Raw genomic sequence first — 23,332 nt, forward strand, 5'->3', positions numbered from 1 at the left:
AGCGGAACGCATGGCACTTCCTGTATGTGGAACATAAGCTTCCTGTCTGTGGAACACATGGCCTCTTAGAAGTTTGTCAGGTGATGACTTTCAATACTTTGCTGGCAGATAAGTGATCAGAGCCACAGAAGCCGCAGCTGCGCCCGGGGCACAGGTCAGTGCGACGTCACTTTCACCCTGGAGGTTGTTAGGACTGTTCCACGCAGAGTGTGGATTATACTGTAAATTGATATTGTTAGTAAATAGGCTTTATTTGGAGGTTGTTGTCCTTGGAGCATCAAGGATCTAATAATTGGACGATATGACCGACAGATCATTGCCCACTGCCCAACTTTGGTGAACAGAAAGACAAAGTATGTGGCGCTGTAGTGCACCCCTGCACGTTTTGGCCACACCCCTAACCACACTCCTAGCCACACCCATTTGGCAGTAAGGGGCGTTGAGCAGACTCCCCGGACTGTTCATTCTTTAATTCTTGCATAGCAGCCAGAACGTTCTCATACTTACATAAGCCTCACAATCTGACATGTGGCTTTTTTGTGACTGTATGGCCGTGTTCACACGCTGCAGAAATCCGGTGTTTTTTGTTTTCTGCAGGATTCGCATCAAAATTACACAATATTAATCTTCTCTGATTATTGCATTTTTCTGCCTTTTTCTCCTTATTTGTTGCGTCTTTGGTGCAGATGTGAAGCTGCATTTTTTATAATACAGAAAATCTCGGATTCTGCTCCTTTAAAAGGATCTGCATTTTTTTTTTCCATGTGATTTTTTTTTTTTTTTTTCTTTTTTGCTCCACATAGAAAACTGTACAGAAAAGTCCCAAATCTGCAGGTTTCAGCAACTTCTTTTCATGAAATCACATCCACTCTCCTAAGACAGTTAATTGTAGCAGAATATATGTGCAAAAAAAAGCTGCAGAAAAAAAACAAACTTTTCTGCTACATGTGAACACGGACTAAATGTCAAAGCAAAGTGGCAGAGACGTCATGAGATCTCCACCCTCGGACGTCTTTGTGGAGCCTGAAAAAACGCAATTAAAAAAAAAAGTGCCATTACATTATTAATCGCAGAATCAAAGATTTTCTATAGTATTAAAATGCATTAAACACCCGGAGTCACGTCTGCACCAAACATGGATCAAATAAGGGAGAAACGCATAAAAAATGCAGCAAACGCAATAATTAGAGAGGATTGTTATTCCGCTCAAGGTGCGGATCCTGCAGAAAAAACGCAGCATTTACGCTCCATGTGAACACGGCCTCAGCAATACATTATTATTAAATTTTTTTATGGATTTAACGATGAAAAGTAATAAATGTTGCCATTTTTTTTCCGACATTGACCAATCCCCATAAATATTTGATCGTAGTGGTGTTTGGGTCGTTACAATTACAGGGACAACAAAAATGACCATGTTATTGGCTGATGTGTGATATTTATTATTTTATATGCAAAAAGCACAATAAAAAATTACATTTTAATTTTTTTCTTTTAGGAATTTTATTAGATTGGAAAAAGACACTGCTCTGTACAATGGAGCTCTATGTGCAGTGTAATCAGAGGCTGCATTGTTGGTTCATCTATATAAAACTTCTTCTTCTAAGCTCATCACAGCTTGTGGCTCAACAGCTGCTGGACACATGTTTGGGAGTTGCTGATTTGATTCTTAGGGGGATGAAAATACATTTATTTCTTCATATATAATATAAAAACAATTTCTCTCATTTCTTTATAGTAGTTTTATAGGAACAAAACAATCTGACTTTTTTCCTTCACCGTCATAAAGATGCAGTATCTATCTATCTATATCTCTATGTAACTGAATAATTTACTTCTGGTTTCTTGCCTGCAACACAGGTCAAGATTACCAGATCCTCCTATGCCTCTCAGTACAGGCAGTGGCTCAATGGTACAGCTGCTGTCTATGCACAGATCTCACAAGTTCATGAGTTCTACTCCTGACTTGGGAAACCAGAGCAGATGAAAATTTAATTTATGCACTGAATTAAGTTAATTTATTCACTGCACTAATAAGAGGAGCCGGGACAAGAGCAGGACTGTGGGAGAGAGCCCTCATACTGGGACCATCCCACTAAATCGGGAGGTATGTAACTGAGGCGCCCACCACAGCGTTGCAGCGGTCTCACCTGCGGGACTCCACTTCACTTCTAGGGACACCGCAGGGACTTCTCTGTGGGGACGTGCTCTGGTCACAGGTATGTCAGGTTGCTTACTTATGTGTTGTGACGCCACTCTCAGTTTTGCGGTCAGGGTGATGTGTGACCACCACTGCAGTTTAGCAAGCATCTGGGGCTGATGGTACAGGCAGTTAGACGGTGTGGCCTCCCGAGAGTGAGGCTGGCCCAGGGGCTCGGGTGTATGCGTGTAGAATCACAGGTCGCAGAATAACTCTTTACTCACTTTCTGATGGTAGAGTGAGGCAACCCGGGCAATGCTATGGTGAACCAGGTGGAACCAGGTATCCTTCAGGCTGGTGTAGGGGTGACTGCTGACTCGCCTTCCTAGCACTTCTTATTTCGGACAACCCCTGACTTAAAGTACTGTGGGATTCATCCAGGGAAGTCGCAGCTGCCTTTTCTCCCCTTTCTGACCCATTTTCTGGCAGCGTGGACCAAGGATAAGATGGCTCCAGGATCGATCCTCTTTATGGGCCCCCTCGTTGCTGCTGATGCTTGGGCTCTGTAGTGGTTGGTGTGGGACCTCTAGTCCCACCACCTGCAGGATTTATCAGACCACTAAATGGATGTCTGGCTCTAGGGACCTGTGCCCCGTGTGTGCATCACTACCAGGAGTCCTCGTACTCAACTCCTTACTGCTCGCTTTCTTCAGGTGTCTTTCAGACCGACTGTGTGGTAGTGTACTCCCCCGCCAGCAGCCACTACACGTGCAGGGTCTGACCAGTGTTCCGCTCCTCAGCGTCCGCCTTTCAGCCACGGCTGCTCCACTCCTACTCCTTTGACTGCCACTGCACAACTCTAGCCTCCAGTCCCACTACCGCACCACTAGTTGAGACGCGGGGGCCACGCCCCCTCCTGGGTCTGCCCAGGGGTCCCCTCTAAGCTGTGTGTGTGTCCTGGTTACTATGTGTCTGTGCGTACACACCCTACTCAGCCTTTGGGATTACCTGTTTGTACTCACCCAGCATGGGTGCAGTACTCAGTGGTGCCTGACCAGGTCAGGGGCGCCACATAACCGTCCTGGGACGGGGGATGATTTAGGGGATCTGCTGCCTCCAGTAATTTTGATATCCCCTGGCATCCCGACAAATCCAGGCTTGTATCCTCAGACAGTGTCATCACTGTCCCTATTGGTGTCTCTATCTAACCACTATGATGCTGCAGTCACCATTTAAGGCTATGTTCACCACAAAACTGCACCCTGTGGTCACAAAAACGCATCTTGTGGCAAAAAGCGCATGCATTTTTAGTGCATTTTTTTTTTTTTTTTTTTTTAACAATTATGGGATGTCTTAAAGTGGACTTCATCAGGAGCCCCTTCTCCCTTCTATCACAGGATGTCATCAGCGGGCCGGCTGCTGTCACTTGCCACAGCTACTTTCATCATGTCCCTCTTATGATGTTCGGGATCAATAGCATTGATAGAAGCTGTGAGAAAGGCGACTGCAGCACCAGCACACTTCTGTCACCGCCGGCCCACATCTTGTTTCTCTGAAACAGGACGTTATCAGGGGGTGGTGATAGAAACATAGTTAAAGGGGTTATCCGGGTTATTTTGCCTATTTTTTTCTGTATTTCACTATTGGGCTACATTGAGCCCCTCTCCTCAGGCTCAGAGTGGTCATGTGACTGCTCCTACTGGGATTTTGCTGCTTCATGTGATGTCACATCGACAGGGGCAGGAGCTTGTTGATGGGCATCACCGCCGATGTCATTTTTGCTCCCTGCTGCCGACCAGTAACAGTGTGACGCAGCCCTGGCCCCCTCTCATCCCCCCCCCCCCCCCGCATCGTCCCCACATTCTGTACTCTCCTCTGCCCCCTGTGCGCTGCTCTGTGTGCTGTGGCTAAATCACAATGGCTAGAAGGACCTTCCTGGTAAGTGGGCGTCACTGGCTCAGTTGGTGGGCGTGATGATTTTTCCTCTCATCCACTATAATCATGCAAGGGGGGGAGTTTGCCCCCCTGCACCCCCCTCCTGGTGGTCTCACCCCCAGTCCCCCTGCTTCTATTACAAACAACTCCAGGATCACATGGAGTTTCTTCTTGATATCAGCTATGTTGAAGGAGGCCCTGCCTCTTGTGGTCACATGGGCAAGACGTCCGCAAAGGTCCTTTAGCCCACTGGCATTTAGCCTCTACTGTGCACTGTATTCTCCCCCTACGCTGTATGATGAGCTGCTGGCTTATCAATGGGAACAAGCAAATAGCAGCGTCACCTGCAGGCGCCACTGATCTTCTGTGCCATGTATTCTCCATCTGTGCTGTGTGATGAGCTGCTGTGGGCTTATCAGTAGGAACAACTGGCCAATGAGTGTGCAGAGGGCGGGGCTGGACACTTAGGCTGGGTGGTGCCAGCTGTGACTGTGAAGTTTGGCAAAGAAGCACAGGAAGATGTCATGTTTAGTTGAACTGCAGGTAAATAAAGTGATAATTCAACAGGAACAAACGATAAACAAAAAAATTAGTATAGGGATGTTTTAGATGACAATTCAGCACAGATTAGGTTAAGAAGAAATTTTGGATTTCATGGCTGGAACAACTCTTTAAGCGGTGGGGGCCACAATGTGGTCACTCACACCCCCCCCCCTTTCCCGGTAGCTATCACTGACCAGTTTTATCGGCCTTGATGATGGCGGGATGTAAACACTGAGCAGAGCCCTCGACCCTGTATTGTGGCCGCGCTCGGGTTCTACAGTTCAGCTCCTAATCACTTCAGATCACCAGGAGCCGAACTGCGGCATCTGAAAACTGCCACTATACAGGGTGCAGAGCCATCATCAGATGATGGGTGTTAGGAGGACTGCCACCGATAAGATACTGTATCTATGACCTCTTCTAAGGATAGGACTTTAATATTGTAAGTCTTAAAACCCCTTTAAATATATATAGGTTGTAATGATGATGTCCCATCCACTGTGAGCTGGACGTAGGCCTTTATAATTAGTGACACACTTTCCTCCATGTAGGATGCTCTTCCATGATGGATTTTGTGCTCAGTCATCCATATTATTCCACAGGTTCAGAACTCTGACAGCTAAAGTTCGTGTTTCCCACCGATTCCCCCACCAAGTATGAAGCCGGACAGAGACCACATGGCGGCTCAGATATTAGACCTCACCCTGGAGATAATCTACTGGATCACTGGAGAGGTGAGAGCTTCACATCACATCACTCTGATCTCTAGGAATAAAGCAGGGAAATGACGGGGAAGGTGAAGGATCTTCAGAATAGATGTAGTGACCGGCGTCTCCCCATACACAGGATCACACAGTAGTGAAGACGTCGTCTGGGGAGTGTGTGACCCCTCGTGTGTCAGGAGGATGGAGCAGGACCCCGAGTGCCATCACCGAGCCTTCACCTCATTCACTGATACATGAGCAGAAGATCCTGGAACTGACCCACAGGATCACTGAGCTGCTGAGCGGAGAGGTGAGCGCTGCCGGGAATGCTGGGACATTATATAATAACACCGGGGGAGGGGTCTGCTAATGACGGGTCATTGTGTGTCAGGTTCCTATAAGATGTCAGGACGTCACCGTCTATTTCTCCATGGAGGAGTGGGAGTATCTAGAAGGACACAAGGATCTGTACAAGGACGTCATGATGGAGAATCACCAGCCCCTCACATCTCCGGGTAAGAGGAGACCGTCCTGATTATAGAGGAGAGGCCGGGTCTAAGGTCACCTGGACTCCACCATCATCTGATCATCACATGTAGACGATGTATTCAGTCACTGTGTATATTTTTCCCTCACCCTATGACTGCACCACGAGAGAGAGGAATCCGCTCTTCAAGGACAGGAAACCTACAGGATAAAAGAGGCGGTACCTCTCCCCGCATCAGTTGGTTCCCTGTCCTTGAATAAGGAACCTCAGGATGATGGCCCTGGAGGGCCTCGGAAGATTTGTGGCTTACCCAGCTTCGGCGGTTGGTTATGGCAGCGGCACGGGTCCTGCCTCAACCAGCACGGGTTCCTGGATGTACCACGGCGGGCCCACAGGGGTTTTGATCGTGAGCGGACGCAGGCTGGGGCCCCCTCTCGTAGGGGTAGCCACTGCTTAGAGTCTCCGGCAGCATGTGCAGCAGCGTCGGGAGGCGCCATCTTGGATGATGCCGCGTGGTCCCACGCATGCCATCTTGTGTGTGTCGTCGTGTGCTCCTCGTGTGCTCCGTTTCCGCATGCGCGGTGCACCATGATGACGCAGATCCTGCCTGTGACGATCAGACCCAGAAGTGGGTCAGGAGGTGCTGGAGGGGGCTGTTGAGCACCCCGTTCATTTAAAAATGGTGGGAGGTCCACGGATCGGTGGCATCTATTTCAGTCTGACCCCCTCCAGCAGGATGGACCAAGACAAGGATCAGGATCAGGATGAGCAGTAGCGACAAGTGCTGCAGTCATCATCCCTCTCTGCCACTAAGAAGATTGACAGACACCTTAGGCAGTCTCAGCGTCGTTGGAACGGCACTGGATCTGGTTGAAGTTTTTTTATTAAGCGGGGTGCCTGGTCCAGTCAGCAGAGCAGTGCCAAGTCCGACAGCAGAGGAGCCTCCAGGGGAGAGTTGTCAGATGGCAAAGCTCCCTCCCCCGACCCGGTGGAGAGGCCAAGGAAGTGTACTTCCAAGTCTAAAAATAAGGAATATACTCTTTGTAAACAAGGGCTAGCCCATACATGTGTGTCGCCCAGGGATAGGGGGTACTCAGATCTGGGCCAAGGGGTCGCTTCTGAAGGTATCACGGTGGCGTGACCCGGTCTGTGATCCCAGGCACCACAACAAAAGGGGCATTATATACAGTTGAGATTTGGTAGTCTATGTTCCGTGACGCCACCCGTTGTGTGCGGTGAGGTAATGGAGCACCACCACTGCCGGTCACAGGATCCCGGGGGTGGTAATGGGCAGCAAGGTGGTGATTTTCTCTCCACGGGTAGGGTGTTGATGTCCCAGGACCCCGGTGTGATGGATTGGGGAGTAACAGGTGCAGTCCACGGCTTGGACCGGGCGGTGCAGGAGTACTCACAGTATAAGGCAATAACTGACACGAGTCCAAGAATTAACCAAGTTGCTGGTAACTGGTGCCCACGGCTGCTGTGAGGACAAATCCCACACCCGTGTGTGTAATTCGCGTGTTTTTCTCCTGCCTGATGTCTGTGTCTGTCGACAGTCGGCACCGGGGGGGCCACTACCCTCTCCCCGGTCCACATCGGGTCCCACAAGCGGCTGGCCTATTCCTGAGGCCCTCACTGCCACTTCTCCTAGCCCCACACAGGGGCTGCTTCCAGACCTCTCTCCTCCTGCAGACTGACTGAAACTACACTCTGCTCTCTCCAAGCTCCTCTCTCCCCCTCCCGTTTTCCGGAGGAGGGGACGAGTGGGGCCTGATTGGCTGGTGTGTATTGGTGTGGGAAACTCCCCAAGGGAGAGTGAGCTCTGCACCATAAAGATGTATGCAGACCTCTGTGACACCCTGCTTTTGCCAGGGCGGCACACATGGCCCAAAAGGCACTGCAAGGATTGTATGCAGCAGACCCTTTCGGAGGAAACCCCGGGGTTTGCTGCAGATCTCCAGTACATCATTCAGTCTGAAATAAGAAGCTCCCTTCAGTCCCTGAAAGAACCTCCTTGTAAAAAGCACAAGCATGCACCCCCTACCTCGACAAGCTCAAGCAAATCAGAGGGAGACTATGGTTCCCTTGTTTCTGCATCTTCCTCCTCTGACATTGAGGTTGAGGAGTGCCAATGTTTTCCTCTAGAAAACACGGACAAATTAATTAAAGCAATCAGAAGTACAATGGGCAAATCAGAGGAAAAACTGCAGTGCTCTGTCCAGGATGTAATGTTTAGAGGTCTAGAGCAGAAGAAACATTGGGCCTTCCCAGTGGTCGACGGAATGCAGTTGCTTAAGCCAGGGAATGGGAAAAAAACAGATGAGAGGTTCTGTCCCTAGCACCTTTAAGCGCAAATACCCTTTTGAAGACACGGCCTGTTCCTCCTGGGACAGGGCTCCTAAATTGGATGAGACTGTAGCCAAGGCATCCAAAAATTATTCCGTTTGAGGAGATGGGGGTCACTGAAAGACCCCATGGCCAGAAAAGCAGATCTCTTCCTTTAAAAATGTCTGGTAGTCCTCAGCGGGTGCTCTGTGACCAGCAAGTGTCGCGGACTGGGAACAGATCACAACCGGGGGGGCCGCTCGAGGCACTTGGATCCGGGCGGTGGCTGTGGCTCGAGTGGCAACTGGATCCGGGGCTCACGCAGCCGTCCGTCGCCCACGAGTGAAAACGGGATATTTACAGGGGAGTTGTCTGTGACGCAAACCCGTGAGTTGCGATGAGGGATGGTGACACCGCAGCTGCTTTGTATGTGGGTGCCCGGAGCTGATGGAACGGGGCAGCAAGGTGGGATCCCCTCCACGGGTAGGGGAGGTGTAGTTCTGGGGCCCAGAGGATGGTGAGGGATTGCAGGGAGCAGTCTTTAGGAGACAGGAAACAGGGAACTCACAGTTGGTAGTCGTGGTGCTGGATGAGGCTGTGCTGATGTGGAGGGTCAGTAAACACACAGTCTGTATTGTAAACCTAATTGCCAATGGCCAGTCACCTTTGGCGGGTGTCTTCGGGTCCCACACCCAGATATACAGCCAGGGCCCTTCCTTCCACTCTCTCTGTCTGTCTCTCTTGTCTGGACTAGTCCGCTTTAACTGCCTCCGGTCCGGATCCCCTCTCTCTCGGCACCGGCGGGCCACAACCCTGTCCCGGTCGGCCTCAGGTTCCCCGCGACCGGATCTCCGTGCCTGTGGCCCTCACTGCCACCTAGTCCGGTAGTCCAGGGCTCCAACCCAGACTACCACTGTGACGCCCTGGCAAAACCAGGTAGTCACAGAGAGGCCCCCGCCCTACACCGCTCCCTCACTAGGAAACACACAGCCAACCAGAAAACCCTAGTCACCCCCCCCTTACGGACAGACAGACACACCAGTGGGCGTGACCAGGCGGTTGGGACACGCCCACCCAGGGGTCCAGACAGCCCGAGGCGGGAAAACAGGCAGTTAAGTGGAGAGCAGTCTGAAGTTCAGTTTGGAGAGGAGTGTGGGCTGGACCGGGACAGGGTCGTAGCCCGCCGGTACCGACACGGGGAACCGACCCGGAAACCGTAGCACAAAGGGGGGTACTTGTACCCTGAAGCCAGGACCGAAACCAAGTGGAACTGGTTAATTAACTGATTGAGGCCAGGACTAGAGGTCCTGTCCCACCCAAAGTCCCTCATAGAAGACAACAGCCCACCGATTAGGGATAAGAGGTCACCGTCAGGGCCCATAGATCCCACGGGCCAGCGTCTGCGGGCACGGCTCCTTAGGCCACATCCAGCCGGGAGCACACTCCTGAGTTTCACACTAGGAAAGTCCACCTTACTCAAAGCAGTGCAGGAAAAGGATAGAGACCACCAGCCGGGTGGGGGACCTGAACGCAACCGGCCGCGGCATCGGCCACCTTGGTTTACCAGAGACTTGTGTGTTTTACTAACAGTGAGTACACCAGCACCCCCTGCGGTCGCCATCCCCTGCACTGACCAACCGGGTCCCAGGGCCACCATCCCTGCCAACGGAGGGGTTAACAACTTGCTGCACAACATCTCCCCCGGGTGCCCCATAACAGCGGTGGTGTCCCACCTCACCACACACCGTGGGTGGCGTCACAAACTTACTACGGCCTAGCCTGTACATCTACGTCCCCTCCCCCATTTACTCAGCGTGTCCGCGTGACCCCCAGGTCCGGAGACCCTCGAGCCACCACACCGGAAGGTCCGGGCCCGAGCAGCGCCGGCTGCTGGCATGGGGGCGGCACACCACCTTCTCCAAGAAGCTCCAACTCCCTCCTGTCAGCTCTTCACTGACTACAGCACGAACTGAAACTTAACTCCTCTCTGCACTTCCTAAGGTCCTCTCGCTCCCTCCCATTTTCCTGGGGAGGGGGTGAGTAGGGCCTGATTGGCTGGTGTATATCTGTGTGGGGACTGTGTTGGTGCCAAGGAGGATTACCGTATTTTTCGGACTATAAGACGCACTTTTTTTCCCTTCAAATGTTGGGGGAAAGTGGGGGGTGCATCTTATAGTCTGAATGTAGGGCTGCGGGGAATGAGGGTGCTGCGGTGGAGCGGGTCATCGGGGGCACAAGCAGGCTTCAGCAACGCCTGCAGTGACCACGTGGGCCCGCTCATTACATATGCACGCCTATCATTCCTCCCATCATCTCTCAGCGCTGAAGCCGGTGCTGACAGGTGGGCGGGATGATGGGTGGGGGATGCGCGCTTACTAAAAAGCCGGCCGCATGATCACCCATGGCAACTACAGCCTGGAGTGATCATGTGCGGCTGTATTCACTGCCCCCCGTGCATCATCATCAGCGCGGGGGGCAGTGAATCAGTACACTCACCGTTCCCCTGCAGCACCGCGATCTCCTACTGTCTGTGCCGGCCGCGGCTGTGTGGAGACTAGCAGTGCTCACAGAGATGACATCATCGCTGTGCGCACATGTCCACACTCAGCGCGCTGGCACAGACAGGAGGACATCGCGATGCTGCAGGGATCGTTGCCGGCTCCAAACAGCGCTGCCGGCACACAGGAGGAGGAGCGATGTTGCGTGGAGCAAGGAAAGGTGAGTATAAACGTTTTGGGTTTTTTTTGTGTGCCACAGGATGCAGGACATATAGCAGGATGGGGGTATATAGCAGGATGGGAGCACATAGCAGGATGGGGGTATATAGCAGGATGGGAGCACATACCAGGATGGGGGTATATAGCAGGATGGGAACACATACCAGGATGGGGGTATATAGCAGGATGCGGCCATATACCAGGATAAGGTATATAGCAGGATGGGAGCACATACCAGGATGGCAGCATATAGCAAGATGGGGCTATACCAGGATGAGGGATATATATATATATATATATATATATATATATATTGTATAGCAGGTGGATCATTACCAGGATGGGGTACCTTAGTAGAGAATTTGGGGACATTATCCCCATAACCGTGTCAGCAGCAGATCCTCACCCCATAAGTGTGTCATGACCAAATTTTTTGCTTAAAATTTTATTTTTCCTATTTTCCTTCTCTAAAACCAGGGTTCGTCTTATGGTCCGGTGCGTCTTATAGTCCGAAAAATACGGTAACTCTTGTTGTGACTACCTGGATTTGCCAGGGCGTCACACAAGATCCCTGGCGCTGTGGCTGTCTCAGTTGGAGGACAAACTTAGAATATCCTCCCGCGGAACCTTCTTTTTATCTTCCTTACCTCTGATGCAGGGAGCAGCAGCATTCCTCTCTGATGCTTCAGCTGATTCCACGAGATTGGCGGCCAAATCGGCAGCACTTTCTAATGCAGCAAGACGGGCCTTATGGTCGTAGTGTTGCCCAGGGGATCTGCAAGTGAAAGCCAAACTCTGTTCAATCCCCTGTCAAGGCGAGTTCCTCTCCGGACTTGTGCTGGATAATGTTCTTGAGAAGGTGGGGGATAAAAAGAAGAACTTTCCGACTCCGTCCTTTTTCCTCCTTCAAACGGTCCTTTTGCAAGAAACGCTACAACCGTAAGGCTTCATCCAGGGACAAGAGTGCATGGTCTGATCGAAAAAAGGAAGGAAAGGGTTTTATGTTCAAGGGCAGTTTACATCATGTCTGCTCTCTATCTGAAACTTAACCTTTCCAAAACTGAACTTCTGCTTTTCCCTCCGTCTTCCAACCTTCCTAAACCTGACATCTCCCTCTCTGTGTGTGGCACAACGATAAGTCCTAGGCAGCAGGCCCGCTGTCTGGGTGTTATACTTAACACTGATCTCTCCTTCACCCCCCACATACAATCTCTTGCCCGCTCCTGCCGCTTGCACCTCAAGAACATCTCCAGAATCCGCCCCTTTCTCACAATGGAAACGACAAAAACCCTCACCGTGGCCCTGATCCACTCTCGCCTTCACTACTGCAACTCTCTATTAATTGGTCTCCCCCTAACTAGACTCTCCCCTCTACAGTCCATCCTTAATGCAGCAGCCAGGGTCACCTATCCGGCTAACCGCTACTCGGATGCCTCTGCTCTGTGCCAGTCATTGCACTGGCTGCCCATATATCACAGGATCCAATTCACACTGCTTGTTCTCACCCACAAAGCTCTCCACAGTGCAGCACCCTCCAACATCTCCACCCTCCTCTCTGTCTATCACCCCACCCGTTCTCTGCGCTCTGCAAATTCCAAGCTGCACCAAACCTCTGGAACGCTCTAGCCCAAGAAGTTAGGATGAATCACAACTTACTCCGCTTCAGACGCACCCTAAAACTGCATCTTTTAGGGCGGCCTATCACACTCCCAAGCCGAACTAATTTCACCTAATCCCTCCACAACTTCTCAGAAAATAACCCCACGGCACCCAAATGCATCTATCTCAAGGCTCTGGCCAACTGCTCCAGGCAGCCATTATCTATCCCCCAGTTTCTTGAGATGGCTGGATTTTCATTGTAAATAAGCACTTGAACCTTGCCCCCCACCCCACCCATATCTCATTGTAGATTGTAAGCTCTCGCGAGCAGGGTTGTCTTTTTTCCCTTTAAATATTATACTTTCTATAACTGTTACTTGTTTTGTATATGATCCTCCTGACTTGTAAAGCGCTGCGGAATATGTTGGAGCTATAGAAATAAAGATTTATTATTATTATTATTATTATTATTATTATTATTATTATTATTATTATTATTATTAATAATAATAATAATAATAATAATAATAATAATAATAATAATAATAATAAGGGCCCTTCCCAGGATAAGAAGACCTCTCAATGACTCCCACCTAGACTAGCCCATTTTCTTCCAGCCTGGAAAAGGATTTCTTCAAATCCCTAGATTATCAGCATCATATGATCAGGTCTGACATTTCCATTTCAGCCCCCACCCCCCCGAAGATTTCTATTGACATCCCCAAGATCTCCCCCTGGCGAACAGCAGGCTGTAGAGGTGGAGATAGGAAATCTGTTAGGCAAATCAGTCCTAATGAAAGTACCAGTAGACTAGGTGGGAGAGGGATTTTATTCCCCTCTCTTTTTGGTAGAAAAGCCAGACTATACCTTTCGCACCATCATAAATTTAAAGGGGCTAAACAACCATCTACAGATTTTAGCCATCAAAATGGAGTCAATAAAGTCCACCATAAGGTCTCTGTTCCCAGGTTGCCAAATCACTGTTTTGGACCTAAAAGACTCGTACTATCACGTTCTCATGGACCCTCGGTTTCAAAAATATATCAGGGTGGCAGTTCATATAGACGGGAAGATCAGGCACCTGCAATACAGGGCCTTGCCCTTCAGCCTGGCAATTGCGCAAGGGGTATTCACGAAACTCATACTAGAGATCACGGCCCACCTACGGGAAGAAAAAGTCCTTGTAATCCCATATCTCAATGACTCCCTTGTTGTGGGCAGGTCGGCCAGCCATTGTGCCCCCATCCTTCAGAAAGTCTGCACCAAATTGGAACATCTGGGCTGGATTCTGAACTTGGACAAGTCAAAATTAGAGCTGGACACTGTACAGACCTTTCTGGGACTAAAGGGGGCTTTACACGCTACGACATCGCTAATGCGAACTCGTTGGGGTTAAGGAATTGGTGACGCACATCCGGCTGCATTAGCGATGCCGTTGCGTGTGACACCTATGAGCGATTTTTTTTCATCGTTGAAAAAACGTGCAAAATCGTTTATCGGTGACATGGGGGTCCATTCTCAAAAATCGTTACTGCAGCAGTAACGAGGTTGTTCCTCATTCCTGCGGCAGCACACATCGCTCCGTGTGACACCGCAGGAACGAGGAACCTCTCCTTACCTGCCTCCCGGCCGCTATGCGGAAGGAAGGAGGTGTGCGGGATGTTACGTCCCGCTCATCTCCGCCCCTCCGCTTCTATTGGGCGGCAGTTCAGTGACGCAGCTGTGACGTCGCTGTGACGGTGAACGAACCGCCCCCTTAGAAAGGAGGCGGTTCGCCGGTCACAGTGACGTCGCCGGGCAGGTAAGTAGTGTGACGGGTCTGGGCAATGTTGTGCGGTACGGGCAGCGATTTGCCCGTGTCGCACTACAGATGGGGGCGGGTACCCACGCTAGCGATATCGGTACCGATATTGCAGCGTGTAAAGCGGCCTTTACTCTGGACTCTCTACTTCAAGAATGTCATCTTCCACCAACCAAGATAGAAAAAATCCACTGTCTGGTGCTGCAGGCAGTAACATGTCCAAGAATGTCTCTAAGGGACGCTATGTCTCTCCTGGGCTCACTAATATCCACTATTCCGACGGTCCTTTGGGCCCAAGGGCATACCAGGGCCCTCCAGTGGGACATTTTGAGGAATCAGGCGGTCCTGGGAGACAAGTTGAACAGGCGAATAACTCTCCTCCCAGACTCCATCAGCTCCCTTCAGTGGTGGCTGGACCAGAGGAACCTAACGAGGGGTTCCATGGTCTGTCCCTTTTGTCCAGAGTGGTTACCACGGATGCAAGTGTCTCGGGGTGGCGGCTCACCTACAAAGACCATCCAGTTCAGGGGCTCTGGTCAACACAGGAGGCAGCGTCTTCCTCCAATGTCAGGGAACTCTTAGCAGTGGAATGGGCAGTACTGACTCTCCTACATTTACTGACAGGTCATCATACTCGAATATTGTCAGACAATCAGGTGACTGTGGCTTATCTGAGCCATCAGGGGGTCACGAGGTCCAGGCCCCTCGTGACTATAGCCGAAAAAATCCCGCAATTAACAGAAACACATTTACTGTCGCTGTCAGCCGTACACAAAAGAGGGAACGACAATTACATGGCAGATTTCCTGAGCCTCACTCAACTGAGACAGGGGGAGTGGGTCCTCAAGCAGAGCATCATCAATCTCATAGGGGACAAATGGGATACTCCAATCATAGACCTTTTTGCCACCAAGCAGAACAGGAAGGTTCAACATTTTTGCTCTCTGAAGCCCAGGGAGCAACCGTATGCTGTAGACGCCCTATTGACAAAGTGGGACTTCGACCTAGCATATGCCTTTCCCCCGTTAGTGCTACTTCCGACAGTCCTGAAGAAGTTCAGTGACGACAGAGTGAGAGACATTCTAATAGCTCCCTTCTGGCCAAAGAGACAATGTTTTTTTTGGCTGACTTAAATGTCGATTTCCAGTCCGTGGGTCCTTCGAGAAATCCTGGATCTCCTATCACAGGGACCAGCATTCCATCCTCCGACAGACAGATTACACCTGACGGCCTGGAATTTGAGAGGGCACTACTGAGTAGCAAGGGTTTTTATCCAAACTTAGTTTCCACCTTTATTGCGCTGTAGGAAACCGGTGATCACAAAGATTTATTGTAGAACCTGGAAAAGGTTTTTATCATCTACCTGTGCTAGTGTCACAGGGGAGGTACCAATAGGTTTGATTCTAGAATTTCTGCAGAAAGGCTTAGAACTGGGTTTGTTGGTTGGTACACTCAAAGTTTAGGTTTCTGCATTGGCAGCCTTATATAATTATGATATCGCAAGGAACCGATGAGTGACTAGGTTTTTTTAAAGCCAGGTCACGTCTAAAACCTAAGCGTGTGGTAGCCCTTCCTCCTTGGGGCCTTAACGTAGTATTAGCAGCTCTGACAGGTCCCCCCATTCGAGCCTTTTGGACTTTATTTCTGTAAAATGCCTATCGCTTAAAACAGTCCTCCTGGTAGCCCTAACTTTGGCACGTAGGGTCAGTGACATTCAGGCCCTTTCAATCGACCCTCCCTTCACTCAAATCTTGGAAGACAGGGTAGTTTTAAGACTGGACCCAGCGTACTTGCCGAAGGTAGTGTCCAGGTTTCATACTTCCCAGGAGATTGTACTTCCATCCTTTTGTGATAAACCAAAACATGATGATGAGAAGAATTGGCATTGTCTCGATGTGCGTTGCTGTCTGCTTCGATACCTTCTAGTCACTAGTTCCTGGAGGAAAGATAAATCATTGTTTGTCTCCTTTCAGGGTAGTCAGAAGGGGCTAGAGCCTCAAAGTCCACTCTGGCAAGGTGGATCAGGGACGCCATACCCTTAGCTTACTCTTCTAGTAGTAGAGAAGTACCTGCGGGCCTGAGGCTCATTCCACAAGGGCGGTGGCATCTTCATGGGCAGAACGAGCAGATGTCTCCATTGAGCAAATCTGCAAAGCGGCTACAATGTCGCCACCCTCGACCTTCTACAAACATTATAGGTTGGATCTCTCGTTTTCTGACATCACCTTTGGGAGATGGGTTCTGTAGACCGAAGTCTCTCCCTAGAGTTTTCTTCACTGTAATTCTCTCGTGGGGCAGTCATAGGGTGAGGGAAAAATACGTAATTACTTACCGGTAATGTATTTTTTTCTGATCCCATGACGGCACCCTTATATTCCCTTCCTGCACTGGGTGTTCTTCTTTTGTTAGTTCACCTTCCTTTTTCCACACAGAAGTGTCCAGGTGGTGGCCTTATGTTGTATTAACCTTTTCCATTGGAGGTCATTTCATGCTCTGTAATTAACTGATGTGGGGAAAGGTACCACCTTTTTTATCCTGTAGGTTTCCTGTCATTGAAGGTCGGATCCTCTCTCTTGTGGTGCCGTCATGGGTTTAGAAAAAGCACATTACCGGTAAGTAATTACGTATTTCCTATAGATGGGTCCAGTCCGAGTAACCCACCAGAGAGAAGTTCTCTAGTCCTCTCATGACTGTCCAGCATTTCTGAATGACTTACATTCATAGCCCTGTAGGTGATGTGGTGAAGGCATTATAAAAAAAAAAATGAAGAATTTGTAGTTACCTTGGAGCAAAAATGATGGTTGCAGAGGTGAACAAGGTTTAAAGAGCCTTAGTGTGCAGTAATGATCCTTCCCCCATGTTTAGGGAATTTTTAATGACCACCTGTGGTTTGGCTGCATAGGTTGATCATCCTAGTACAATACTGTGTTACATCATACAACCAATCAAGTGATCACTGGTTCAAATCCTGACCTGGGGAGCCATGAGTCTCCTCCGCAGGGACCTGAGCTGCCCGTGCCGACGATCGGGGTTCGGGCCGCTGCGGTCTCCCTGCAGAAAATGCTTGCAGCTCCGCAGCAAAGAATTGACCATGCTGTGGCTCGGGAGGCCACACCGCAGGTCAGGTTATGCTACGGACTGTACAGGCACAGTGGGCAGGAGATTTCTATAAATCCATCCACCATGCTTGTACTGTACAGCGCAGTGTTTTCGACTTTACCGCTACCTTGCCCCAAGGTTGGCACCCTAGTCCTGCTCATATGTTGTCGATGATTGTGCAGAACTATGGTGCCGACCTCCGCAGCAACGTAGCAGTAAGACTCGGGCCTAGTAGGGTCAGCCTTTCTTGCCCTTATATGTATATTACCACATTGTGTTTTTTTCTAGTGAGTGTTGTTTGTTATGAGACTATTTCTCATTTTTAGTGTTTAACCAAATAAATTCTAAATTTTAGGACTTAATTTTTGTTTCTGGCCACTCCTTGTGAATCTCTCCCAAATTTTTGAGTGGAATTTTCTTAACAATCCTATCAAAGCTGCAGATATCCCGGTTGCTTGTGCACCTTTTTCTGCCACACTTTTTCTTTCTAATCAACTTTCCATTAATATGCTTGGATACAGCACTCTGTGAACAGCCAGGTTTTTTAACAATGACCGTTTTGTGGCTTACCCTCCTTGTGAAGTGTCAGTGACTGCCTTCTTGACATTTGTAAAGTAAGCAGTCTTCCCCATGATTGTGTAGCCTACTGAACCAGACTAAGGGACCATTTTAAACACTTAGGTAGCCTTTGCAGGTGTTTTGTGTTAATTATTCTAATTTTCTGAGATAATTATGTTTGGCTGTAAAAGAATGCGGCACTCAATGTTTGTGATAGTCATTACACAGTCTTTCATTTCTTCCCTTTTCCATGTTTTATGCCTCCCTGTTTATCTTCTTATAATCACGCTCATAGAAGCTAATTATTTTGGGCATGTGCACTTGGGCTTTCTACACGTTACCAGACTCTGTCATCCATTGCCAACCACAATAGTGTTGCCGCTGACGTCACAGGATGTGACGCTTTCCCAGCATGCACTGGTTACCATCTCAGTGAGAGTGGGACCCACGTCAATTCCGGTCCTGCGACACCTATCACCGGTCACTAGGAGGTTTAAAAAGCCCGCCCAATTACACTGTATTCACGCCATTCACCAGAACAATTTCGCTCTCCGCAGGCGTGCTTTGTCCTAATTATCCACTTGATTTGGTAAGTTTTGCTCCTCACATAAGCTCTGCAAGGTTTATGGTTGGCTGAGCGTGTGTTAGGGTACCGTCACCCTTCAGCGACGCTCCAGCGATCCCACCAGCGATCTGACCTGGTCAGGATCGCTGGTGCGTCGCTACATGGTCGCTGGTGAGCTGTCAATCAGGCAGATCTCACCAGCGACCAGTGACCAGCCACCAGCGACGCGTGGAAGCGATGCTGCGCTTGGTAACTAAGGTAAATATCGGGTAACCAAGAGCTTGGTTACCCGATATTTACCTTGGTTACCAGCGCACACAGCTTAGCGCTGGCTCCCTGCACTCCTAGCCAGGGTACACATCGGGTTAATAAGCAAACCACTTCGCTTATTTACCCGATATGTTCTCTGGCTACGTGTGCAGGGAGCCGGCACTGGTGGCCTGAGAGCGGGGGATGCTAGTAACCAAGGTAAATATAGGGTAACCAAGCAAAGCACTTCGCTTGGTTACCCGATATTTACCTTGGTTACAGCTTACCGCAGGCTGCCAGACGCCGACTCCTGCTCCCTGCGCATTTAGATCGTTGTTCTCTCGCTGTCACACACAGCGATGTGCGCTTCACAGCGGGAGAGCAACGTCCAAAAAATGAACCAGCACTGTGTGTAACGAGCAGCGATCTCACAGCAGGGGCCAGGTCACTGCTCAGTGTCACACACAGCGAGATCGCTAATGAGGTCACTGCGGCGTCACAAAACCTGGGACTCAGCAGCGATCTCGCTATGTGAGAAGTACCCCTTACTCTAGTTCATTCACCATCATGCCTGTTATCATCATAGATCCCCTACCTGCTGCGCACAGCACTTCACAGCGGATTTCCTTTGTGTCCGGTACTTCTCATCCCTGTACAATAGTTCCAGTATATTGTCTTGTCACCTCTGCATAGTGACCGGCCCCACAGTCAGTAGACTCATACCTTCCATTTATTCATATGTACACATGCCATGATGTTCTGGAATGCAGATATTTGATTTTGCAATAATTTTCTTGATCTGGGATTCAGTTTGGATTTTTGTGGTTGATTAGGATCGTTGTATTTTGAATCATCCGCCTTACAATGTTCTGATATCACTCTATATGGAAATATGGTCTTCTATAGAATGGTGACTCAAACCATCTTTATTGACTAAATTCATTAGCTATTAATGGTTCCAGTGTAATCATTGTATTGGTTATGATTATGGATTTGTAATTCATGTTTCTTTTTATATTGTGTACACATGAGGAAGGTCCTATAGACCGAAACGTCGATATTGGGATCTTTTCTTTCATCACAAACATTGAGTGCTGGATTCTTCTTTTCTATAGAAACACAGGGTCGGACCCTATCTGCGCATCAATCATAACCCTAGAATTGCCGTACACCCATATATTTTGATGTTTGGCTGTAAGCCGCAATCATCAACATTAACAGAAATAAACACGTGAAATAGATCCCTCTGTGTGTAATGACTCTATATAATAGGAATAGATCCCTCTGTGTGTAATGACTCTATATAATAGGAATAGATCCCTCTGTGGTTAATGACTTTATATAATATATAGGAATAGATCCTTCTGTGTGTAATGACTATATAATATATAGGAATAGATCCCTCTGTGTGTAATGACTCTATATAATAGGAATAGATCCCTCTGTGGTTAATGACTTTATATAATATATAGGAATAGATCCCTCTGTGTGTAATGACTATATAATATATAGGAATAGATCCCTCTGTGTGTAATGACTCTATATAATAGATAGATCCCTCTGTGTGTAATGACTATATAATATATAGGAATAGATCACTCTGTGTGTAATGATTCTATATATTATATAGAAATAGATCCCTCTGTGTATAATGACTCTATATAGTATATAGGAATAGATCCCTCTGTGTTTAATGACTATATAATATATAGGAATAGATCCCTCTGTGTGTAATGACTAATATATAGGAATAGATCCCTCTGTGTGTAATGACTATATAATATATAGGAATAGATCCCTCTGTGTGTAATGACTCTATATAATAGATAGATCCCTCTGTGTGTAATGACTATATAATATATAGGAATAGATCCCTCTGTGTGTAATGATTCTATATATTATATAGAAATAGATCCCTCTGTGTATAATGACTCTATATAGTATATAGGAATAGATCCCTCTGTGTATAATGACTCTATATAATATATAGGAATAGATCCCTCTGTGTGTAATGACTCTATATAATAGGAATAGATCCCTCTGTGGTTAATGACTTTATATAATATATAGGAATAGATCCCTCTGTGTGTAATGACTCTATATAATATATACGTTTCTCTTTTTTTGTATTTTAATTTATCGAGAAACACTTGTGTTGCCATCCCGTACTTGGGATCATGTGACCCCAGCCTAAGTTCCGCTCATTTTATAGACTTTTTTTTTTTCCCCCAAAGAAATTACCGTATATAACTAGTTTTTTGCGGTTTTTGTTTTTTTAGGTGAAGAAATGGTGAAAGTCTCTAATGGAGATCTTCTTTTATCTCAAACTTATGAAGATGACGATCAATTACATTTCAGTAAGGAAAGGAATAGACCTGGTAAAAGAAATTCAAATTCTGAAGATGAAAAACATTTTAAAAAGTGTAAGATTTCCATATGCGAAGAGAATCAGAAAAATGAAAGGTCACTTTCACATTCAAAATGTGCGAAATATTTTAGTGAAAAATCTGATCTTGATCAAATTCACAAAATTCACACAGCAGTGAAGCCATTTTCATGCTCAGAATGTGAAAAGCGGTTTAATAGTAAATATCAACTTAAGTCACATCTAAGAAGACACACAGGGGAGAAGCCGTTCTCCTGTTCAGAATGTGGGAAATGTTTTGCCCAGAAGTCAAGTCTTGTGGAACACATGAATATTCACACAGGGGTAAAGAAGTTTTCATGTTCAGAATGTGGAAAGTGCTTTCTACGTAAAAATCATTTTGTGAGACATCTCCTAATTCACACAGGAGAGAAGCCATTTTCCTGTTCAGAATGTGGGAAATGTTTTGCCTATAAATCAGCTCTTGCAGGACATTTGGGAACTCACATAGGAGAGAAGCTGTTTTCATGCTCAGAATGTGGGAAATATTTTAGTAAAAAATACAATCTTGTCAAACATCAAAAAGCTCACACAGCAGTGCACCAGTTTTCCTGTTCAGAATGTGGGAAACGTTTTGTGCAAAAATCTGGTCTTGTAGAACATTTGAGAACTCACACAGACAGTAAGCCATTTTCCTGTTCAGAATGTGGGAAATGTTTTGCCTATAAATCAAATCTTGTAGAACATTTGAGAACTCACACGGGAGAGAAGCCATTTTCATGTTCAGAATGTCTACAAAGTTTTAACCGGAAATCATATCTCGTTATACATCAGAGATGTCACACAGGGGAGAAGCCGTATTCATGTCCAGATTGTGGGAAATGTTTTACCCAGAAGCCGAATCTCGTTGTACATCAGAGAACTCACGCACGGAAGGAAGCAATTTAATGTTTACAATGTAGGAAATAAGGCAGATGTAGATCTCCAATGTAGGAGCTGATCAGAAGAAGAAAATAACCTATGCTTAAAAAAGGGCTTTTCTTTTATGTATTTTTATACACTGTGTGTGTGTATATATGTTGATTTTTTTTTTTTTTTTAATTTACAATATTGTGGATTTTCACGCTGGCCACTAGGTTTCTTAGACTCCTTTTTCCCATCTTTTCAGCAGCCACATGGATGAAAGCCACAATGAATTGACTCAGACCCTAATGGACTGCATTGAAGTACTTACTCTAGGCAAATATCATTGTAAAGTGAGGAGGAGGTGAGCTGTGACATCACCTATTGTGAATGGTGGCTCCTGCGTTATCTACAGTATATATATATATAAAGGTCATCAGGCATTGCACAGGAGGTGAGCTGTGATAACACAGGATCCACCCTTCACAATAGGTGATGTTACAGCTCACCTCCTCCTGTAAATGACTAAAAGCACCTCTATACATATGATATATCACATATTGTGAATGATGGATCTTGTGTTATCTCATATGTATAGAAGTGCTTTTAGTCATTTACAGGAAGAGGTGAGCTGTAACATCACCTATTGTGAATGGTGGATCCTGTGTTATCACAGCTCACCTCCTCCTGTGCAATGCCTGATGACCTTTATATATGTACAGTAGAAAACACAGGATCCACCATTCACAATAGGTGATGTCACAGCTCACCTTCTCCTCCTGTAAATTACTAAAAGCACCTCTATACATATAAGAACACAGGATCCAGCATTCACAATATGTGATATCTACTGTATATAGAGGTGTTCTGTCATTAAACAGGAGGAGGAGGTGATCTGTGACATCACCTATTGTGAATGATGGATCCTGTGTTCTCTCCTGTATATAAAGGTGTTATCAGTCATTGTACAGGAGGGGGAGGAGATGAGCTGTGACATCACCTATTGTGAATGGTGGATCCTGTGTTATGTGCTGTATATAGAGGAGGTATCATCAGACATTGTACAGGAGGAGGTCCCTATAGGAATGATTCTTTATATTTTATTTACTGCTTACATGCACTATGAGGTCCATTGGCATCTGTATTCATTTATACTCTTATGCACTATGAAATCCTTGGGTATTCATCCCACGATCTATCCAACACTATTATATACCGCTGGTTTTCAAATAGTCGACTTTACTGCCATCTATTGTCTACTCTTGGGTAATGCAACCTGTATTGTCTATAGCTGTGTTTTTCAAATAGCTTATTTTACTGCCATCTACTGCTTACTCTGGGT

General features: G+C 47.4%; 2 protein-coding genes across 2 annotated transcripts in view; both read left to right on the forward strand.

Moving 5' to 3' along the window:
* The window catches only part of LOC142290087 (uncharacterized), a 159,962-nt gene extending 137,484 nt beyond the window's left edge, over nucleotides 1–22,478 (forward strand). The window contains exon 18 of the mRNA XM_075334023.1: nucleotides 21,329–22,478. Within this exon, the coding sequence (XP_075190138.1) occupies nucleotides 21,329–22,035 (707 nt within the window). The 3' untranslated portion in view covers nucleotides 22,036–22,478. The remainder of the gene's footprint in view (nucleotides 1–21,328) is intronic.
* LOC142292359 (gastrula zinc finger protein XlCGF66.1-like) lies at nucleotides 76–21,089 on the forward strand. The gene is made up of 6 exons (XM_075337678.1): nucleotides 76–154; nucleotides 5,221–5,352; nucleotides 5,465–5,632; nucleotides 5,714–5,837; nucleotides 16,810–16,863; nucleotides 21,002–21,089. The coding sequence occupies exons 2-5, from the start codon at nucleotides 5,275–5,277 to the stop codon at nucleotides 16,845–16,847; spliced, it is 408 nt and encodes a 135-aa protein (XP_075193793.1). The 5' UTR covers nucleotides 76–154; nucleotides 5,221–5,274; the 3' UTR covers nucleotides 16,848–16,863; nucleotides 21,002–21,089.
* Nucleotides 22,479–23,332: the final 854 nt, after the last annotated feature.

Source organism: Anomaloglossus baeobatrachus, chromosome 2, assembly GCF_048569485.1.
Source record: "Anomaloglossus baeobatrachus isolate aAnoBae1 chromosome 2, aAnoBae1.hap1, whole genome shotgun sequence".
NCBI classification, from domain to species: Eukaryota; Metazoa; Chordata; class Amphibia; order Anura; family Aromobatidae; genus Anomaloglossus; species Anomaloglossus baeobatrachus.